Source organism: Antrostomus carolinensis, unplaced genomic scaffold (genome assembly GCF_000700745.2).
Source record: "Antrostomus carolinensis isolate BGI_N321 unplaced genomic scaffold, ASM70074v2 scaffold32528, whole genome shotgun sequence".
Taxonomy (NCBI): domain Eukaryota; kingdom Metazoa; phylum Chordata; class Aves; order Caprimulgiformes; family Caprimulgidae; genus Antrostomus; species Antrostomus carolinensis.
Genome location: NW_010332966.1, coordinates 3,177 through 10,499, shown reverse-complemented (window position 1 = coordinate 10,499; position 7,323 = coordinate 3,177). Strand labels below are relative to the sequence as shown.

At 51.4% G+C, this 7,323-nt stretch overlaps 1 protein-coding gene across 1 annotated transcript in view; it reads right to left on the bottom strand.

Annotated features, from left to right (window-relative positions):
• Positions 1-2,633: 2,633 nt before the first annotated feature.
• The window catches only part of NTHL1 (nth like DNA glycosylase 1), a gene marked incomplete at its 5' end in the record, with an annotated part of 7,147 nt that continues 2,457 nt past the window's right edge, over positions 2,634-7,323 (bottom strand). Inside the window, 4 exons of the mRNA XM_010173708.1 lie at positions 2,634-3,137; positions 3,822-3,927; positions 5,728-5,887; positions 6,408-6,578. Of these exons, the coding sequence (XP_010172010.1) occupies positions 3,014-3,137; positions 3,822-3,927; positions 5,728-5,887; positions 6,408-6,578 (561 nt within the window). The remainder of the gene's footprint in view (positions 3,138-3,821; positions 3,928-5,727; positions 5,888-6,407; positions 6,579-7,323) is intronic.

The following is a 7,323-nucleotide window of genomic DNA, read 5'->3' as shown; positions in this document are numbered from 1 at the left end:
CCTGGCACCCCCTCCCCAGCACCCCATCTGCAGCGTTAACTACTCACACGATGGGAAAATGGACAGTAGCTGTAAATCGCTCTTGTTGGCTTTGTTATTGAAACAAAAAAAGTTTGTTTTGTTGTTTTTTGGGGGTTTTTTTGCTTTTTTTAATGAAGTCCCATATGTTTCCAGTTAATTTAGGAATGTCCCTCCCTACCAGTGACTTCTGCCCTGGCAATAAAAGCCCCTTTTTCATCCCCTGACAGCTCTGCAGAGGGGAGAGGGCAGGATTTAAAATCCAAACCCAAACCCAACAGCCCAAATGCCCCAGGCCTGACCGTTTGCAGCCGTCGATGCAGCGCCGAGCAGCGGGGGAAGGCAGGGAGCGGGGCCAGTCCTGCCCGGTGCTGCGAGGAGCGGTGCTGCCGGCCCCCTCCGGGCAAGGAGACAAGAGTCATGAGATGCTACAAAAACTCTTTGGACAGATTTGAAAGTGAGCACAACCCAGTGTCTCTTTCCAGGGATGAACGTGGGGATCTGGCTCTGGCTGTGGGCTTGGCACTGGGGAAGCTGTAGCTCTGCTGGGGTGCTGGGTCCTGGAGCTGGGTCTGGGTCCCACCTGGTCTGTTACTTCTGGGCTGGTATTTGATGTCTCCAGCCTGTGAGCATCCCTGAGGCTCTGTCTCACCATCAGGAGGGTGTTCTCCGGAGCTGTGGGGTCTCTGTGGGGCTGGCTATGGAGCAGGCAGTGGCGTGATGGAGCCTTGAAGGTGGATCTTTAAAGCATTACAAATTAAGCCTGTTTAAGCTCTTTATTACTTGTCTTTGGCTGTAAACGAGGGAAGATGGCTGAGCTGAACTAGAGCACTCTCTTGGAGGTTGCAGACAGAGGTGTTTTACCAGGGCAGGGTCCTGGCTGTGATGGGGGCAGCCCCCTCCCTCCAGCAGCTCCCCAAGCCCAGCCACGGCAGCTGCCTGGTATCTCAGCTCAGAGGTGGCAGTGGGAAGGGACTGGGCACAGCAGGACAGTCCAGTACAAACCCACTTTCCCCAGCTAAAGGCAAATGGCAGCAATCACTTGGCCATCGGGGAGCATTTGAAAACACAGGGCTGTGATTTTGCCGTGTCACTCCAGCACTGCTGTGCCACCAGCCCGTGCGTGGGCTTTGCACTAGCGTGCTATGGGATATTGTAACGGCTCTGGGTGCATTTCCTGAGTATTGAGTTAAGAAGGTGCCTTATAACATTTACCGCTCTCCTCGGCAGCGGGCTGGGGCTCAGCACAGCGCTGGGGGTGGCAGCAGTGGAGCCAGGATATTTGGCTTCACCACGGGGAGCAGCTGATGCCCATGGCTGTTAGCTGGCTGGCAGGAGAGTGTGGAAAGCCTCAGGGGTGAAGGAGATGGATTATCTTTTATGGAAGTTATCTTTTAGGAATGTTGATGGGCTGAACTGGCTGAAAATAATGACTTTGGAGAGGAAATGGTGCAGGTGTTTGGTGACAAGAGTGGCAGCAGGATGAAGGCTCAGGATGCAGAGTCCTCCCCTCCAGGACTCTTGCCATTAACAAGACACCTCTTCCCTACCTGCTCTCTTTTTGGCCCCCTAAATATTTGCTTCTATAAATCAGGAAGCTTTTGAAGGAGCCCTTCTTTTTCATGGTCTGCATGTTCCTTCCCATGCCTGTAGCCAAAGCCCAGGCAGTGCCCAGCTCTGTGCAGGGCAGAGCATTCCCTGTTACACTGACCTAAACATCGTGTTCCCTGATGCATGTCAGGGAGCAGAGACCCCTTTGTAAATACTGCATTTCTCATCCAAGACTGGACCACTGTAGTTGAGGGAGGGGAAAAAAAAAAGAACATGTATTTTTGAATGCAGATCAAAAGAAATCAGGTGTGCAACTGTGTACTGATAAGATTTTAAAATCTTAATCTCTGCTTAGTCCATGGAAACTGCTCCTGGTTAAAGCACTTATCGTATTTCTGACATCTTGTAGCTCAGTAGTAATTATTCAGTTCCTGTACCTTTAACTTGGAAAAAAAAAATCAATGAAGTATAAGGCTGTCAGCTGCATTGTAAAAACATAATGTACACTGTAATGTCAGTAATAAACTTCGTTTTCCCATGTACCAAGTACTTATTTGCTTGTTCCTCATCTGTTTGGTAAGGAACTTTAGAGTGGAATTACAGCCTTCTTTAGCACATTATAAACTTTGCTTCCTCCCTTGCCTGTTTAAAGAGTAGCTGAAATTATTCCTTTGAAGCTCTACAATGAAGTCAGCACTGCCCTTTCTTTGAAGAACAAAATGCAGATGATGGTGGTGGTGTCCCTGTCAGCTCCTGAGGCACACACTAGCCTGGCTCCCGTGGCTGCTGTAACCCCTGTTGGCACACAGAACCAAGAACAATGCTGGCTTCTCTCCTGCCCCCCCTGCTCTTCTGCTACCAGGACCCAAAGGTCACTTCTCCAGGCAGTGGCCTCCTCTGATCCTGGCTTGTGGAGTCTCTGGTTGTACCTTATTCATGGCAGTTTGCATGCTGCCTGCTCTCAGCTGGCAGGGCTGGTTGCTGTGGTCTCCTCTTTTGTTGATGTCACCCCTGCTCTCCTCCCCCTGCCTTGTGTTGCACAGATGCCAGCAAACCTCACGGATGGAAAAAAAATCCCACCACCTTTATTAAATGTGTATTTACAAGCAGCAGCAAGTCTCCTAGGACAAAGCATTTCTCTCCAGCTACTCCTGACGTGGCACAGCATCTGCTGGGGCATGCTCAAGCATTCACACGGGGGCTGGAGCCTTTAGCACTGACACAGCAGGACTGCTGCACTTTGAAAGACCCTTTTTCCTCTTGAGAGCTCAACCAGTGCCAGCAGCTGCTCCCTCCTCAGAGATGCTGAGCTGGCTGCAGCAGTCTCCTGTTTCCCTGCAGTCACACAGCCAGCCCCGTGCAAAGCACAGCTTTACCAGGGCTCAGCTCTGGGCTGCTGCTGAGCTGAAGCAGCTTTGTTGCTCTATGAAGACCGGATGATCCTTCAGCATAGCTTAGCAGCTGGGCAAATGTCTTGATTGAGGCAGTCATTGCAGCGAGGATTCACAGGCAGGCAGGTCTGCTGGCCAAAGCCCACCAAGAGCCAGTTTATCTCCCTCCAGAGATCCCTGCAGTGAGAGGAAAAAACATGAGCTTTCCCATACAGCTGCTCAGAGGGGTGAAAGAACAGCCTGTGCTTTTAAATGGATCCCTTTTGCCTACTGCCTGTTCCTCTTGGCTTCCCAAGGTGCCTGGAGGCGGGTCCCAGCCTTCTGCTAATAGCCCTCCTAACCTTTCCTGGTCCCTCTGAACTGGGGTGGGGAGCAGAGGACAGACACACAAAGTGCCTGTGCTCATGCTCTTGTGCTAAGGCATGTATGGAGACGCAATGGAGTACCTGTCATCTGGCATTTGATACCAAACATTAAGCATCAAAGGCAGCCAGGATCCAACCACGGTCTGATGTGGCTGTGGCCATTAGGCTCAGCAAGATCCTGTGTAGAAAAGCACCTGCCTTGGGTCATGGTAAACGTGTGAAGGCAAGAATTGGGCATCAAGACCTCCAGGTACGTGGCTGCACTAGGGGTGGTTGATACATCTGATACAGCCAGGAAACAGCCAAGTAGCTGAGATGCTGCTGCTGCAGCTCTCTGGGAGAAGAGAAATGCCTGCAGACTAGTCCCCCATAGAGAGGGGGAACCCCAAGTGCAGTCACTGAAAATGTGGTAAGCAGGACTGTGTGCAGATGTGGCTCCTGCAGCTCACTTGAGGGGCTCGGTGTGCAGGAAGGAGGCTGGGGTCTCAGGCCTCACCTTGGCAGCCAGTCCTCCAGCGCCACCCGAGTTTCCTCAGGGTATCTGGTCTCCTTCTTCACCCACTTCAGCCTGTTTGTGATCCTGTGCACGTGGGTGTCCACAGCTAGGAAGGGAGAGCCCAGAGTTTAGGTGGGGGCAGACACACCTGAACAGAGAGAGAGAGCACAGCCAAAAGCTGCCTGTCACAGCACACCAGGTACAGGGTGGAAACAGGAGGGGAGGCTCACTCACAGAACAAACACGCTGCTTCTTTCCTGTGCCCAGAGCCAAAAGCAAGATGGGATGGGTATCTCATACCACACAGCTAGTGACACGCTCACACTATCTGACCCAGCCTTCCTTCGAAGGTTCTGCTCTGATCTAGCAGGCACAGGGCAGCCTGTCCCGGGTTCTCTTCCTCCCCATGTTTCAGCTGATGTTACGCAAGTTGCAATCTCTGCCCCTTAGTTTACCCAGATGGAAAACACATTTCATAATACCTACCAACACAAGAGGGTTTGTGAGGCTTAAACCAGTGTTTATGAAGTGCTTTGAGCTAAAAAGCTCTGAATGCAAAGTATATTATTGTTAGATCAGCAGCGATAAACCTGTCTCTATGGCTAATTGGGCAAAACCCAGGAAATAGCTGTAAACAGGAAGACTAAGTCTTGCCTCCTAAATCAAAACTGAGCACACAATTATTTGGAAAACAGTTGGACAGTTTGGCTCCCTCTAGACTTCCCTCCCCCACAGCAGGGAGAGAACAACAGACCCCAAGAGCTGTCGAATCTCGAGCAAGAGCCGCGTTTTATACAGCTGATGGTCACCAGTGGGGCTGCAGGACTCAGCTGATGGTCACTAGTGGGGCTGCAGGACTCAGCTGATGGTCACCAGTGGGGCTGCAGGACTCAGCTGCTGCCCACGCTGACCTTGGGCTGCGCTGTATGCTGGCCACAGCTGCAGTCATTCATCAGGTGGCACCATTCCTGGCTTTCCCAGGGCTCCTCCATTAAGCAGCAAATACATTTGGAATATTAATCTGTCCCCAGGGGCCCAGGCAGCCCGCTGGGATCCTGCAGCTGATTGTCCAGCCCCATCTGCCGGCTGCTGTGGGCAGATCTGCTGCCAGCCAGGCTCCCCAAACCAGCATCGTGCAGGAGAAAACCTGCCCTGGGTCTGGCCTGGGCCCATCTCCACCGCAGAACTCCTGCCAGCCCATCACTGCTAAAGCACACAGCTCCACAGAGGAGAGCTCTCTGTTCAATAAACACAGCAACTAAACAAATGGACCTGTGGGCACCTATCACCCAGCTGCAGGAACTAAAACAGATCAGAAATTCTGCAGCTATAGATTGCCTGAGACCATTTCTTTCTACAACCCAGCATGAATTACTGATTTCAAACAGTAATTCTGACTAAGCCCTGCTTCTGCCCTCTTAAGGCTTGCCAAACAAAAATCCCAAATGAGATTAGTTTAAACAGAAACAACCCTGGCAAAAAAATAACCCCAGACTATCCTACAACTATCCCAAATCACAAAATTACCCCTACTTCTCTTTCACTCAACACCAGAGATTTCAAAGCATTCCTCTGCCAGCACATCTTTTTGGATGCCTACCCAATTAGGCAATACTTGCAGGGCTCACCAGCACCTGAGGGGAGGGAGCGACTGCCCTCAGGGATTTTTGCTCTCAAATTTGGGGCAAAGCAGTAGCTGGATTCAGGCTTAAATCCTACAGCAACTCGTCTGCTGTGAGCAGTGGAGGGTCACATCCTTCACCCACCCAAATACTCTGAGGATGACTCAACTGAAGCAATGCTCTCAGGCTCACAGGGCAGGCAGTTTACCCAGCTGCAGTGCTTCCCCTCTGCCCAGGGAATGGATCAGGCAGGATGCAGGAGAGGAAAACACGGTTCAACCCACCTATTCCAGACACGCTGTCCCACGCAATGTTCATGGCCAAGTGGGCCATTTTGGGCCCAACTCCTGGCAGCTGCACCAGCTCCTCCACCGTTCTTGGAATGTCACCTCCATATTTCTGCTTCAGGATGGCTGTGGTCTGCTTTATGTACTTCACCTTGTTCTGGAAAACCAAGGGGAAAGGCAGAAAAATCCCAGTTGCCCTCCAATAGAGGGAAAAGAGACAAACAGCTCAGAAAACAAACCATTCCTGAGTGTATGTTACATGTGAGGAGGGGAGACAGAGGTCTTTGATTTCTCCTTGAAAGCAAAATGCTGAGACCTGATTAGCTCTAACCTCCCCTGCACTGCAGCAAACAATCTTGCAGTGAATACAAATCACTAGAACTGGTGTAAAATACAGCCTTCCACTTGACTCCAGGGGAAGGATCACCCTGGGGCATGGCACACAGGCTGAACACCAGCTGGGGGTGTGTCTCTCGGGAGCTAGGCTTGTTCACACCCACCTCCTGCCTTCATCACCCGCTGTCAGCTCAGCGACTGGCCACGAGTACAGCCTGCAAAGGACAAACCTGCACCTGCTCTGAGCTCCTCTCCTGGGCTTCTGAGCTGTCTCAGAGCTGAGGATGGTGGAGGGAGTTTCTCTGCGTGCATGTTGGGTGCTGCCACGATCCTGCACTCACCCTCCAGAATCCTACAGGGTAAATGATCTGCCCGAGCGTCGCATCATCCATCTGCAAAACGCTGTCCACTGTGAGGCCGTGCTGTCTGAGACGCAGCATGGCAGCGGATGTCACCTGGTCCTTGGTCTGGCTGGAGAGCATCAGCGAGAGCAGAACTTGGTAGCGCATAACCTGGGGAAAAGGAGACAGTGAGACATCCCAAGACCTCTGAGAGGATGGGGTTAGGTCCTCTCTGGGGCTCAGTTCTCCCACCCAGCATCATCTCCAGCCCAGTGATAATATGGACCTACCTTGCTTCAGCCTTATCTGTCTACAAGAGACTGGAAGGCTGCAACAGAAATAATCTGTAACCTTTTATTTCTATCATACAATAAAGGGAGAAAGGGGAGGGACTTTTCATAAGGGCAGTTAATGACAAAACAAGGGGCAATGGCTTTAAGCTGAAAGAGGGGAGGTTTAGATGAGATATTAGGAAGAAGTTCTTCACCGTGAGGGTGGTGAGACAGTGTCCCAGGTTGGCCAGAGAAGCTGTGGCTGCTCCACCCTGGAAGTGTTGAAGGCCAGGTTGGATGAGGCTTTGAGCAACCTGGTCTAGTGGAAGGTGTCCCTGCTGCTGGCAGGGGGGTTGGAACTGGATGAGCTTTAAGGTCCCTTCGACCCAAACCATTCTATGATTCTATGAAAAGAAACACCTTCAGTCTAAGCTGTCAGCACATGTACAAGGGTGGAGAGCAGCTACTCTCTGCTAGGATCTCACATCCAAAGAAGCCAGTGCTTAGCCACAAAGGGCTAGACAAAGCTTCTCCTCGTGATGGGGTTCTTGGGAGACCCCACAGGACATAGAATACAAACGTCCAACGATTTTTCATGCAACTTCTGCTTTTGAAAATCCCGTTGCTTTCCCACTAGAATTCAG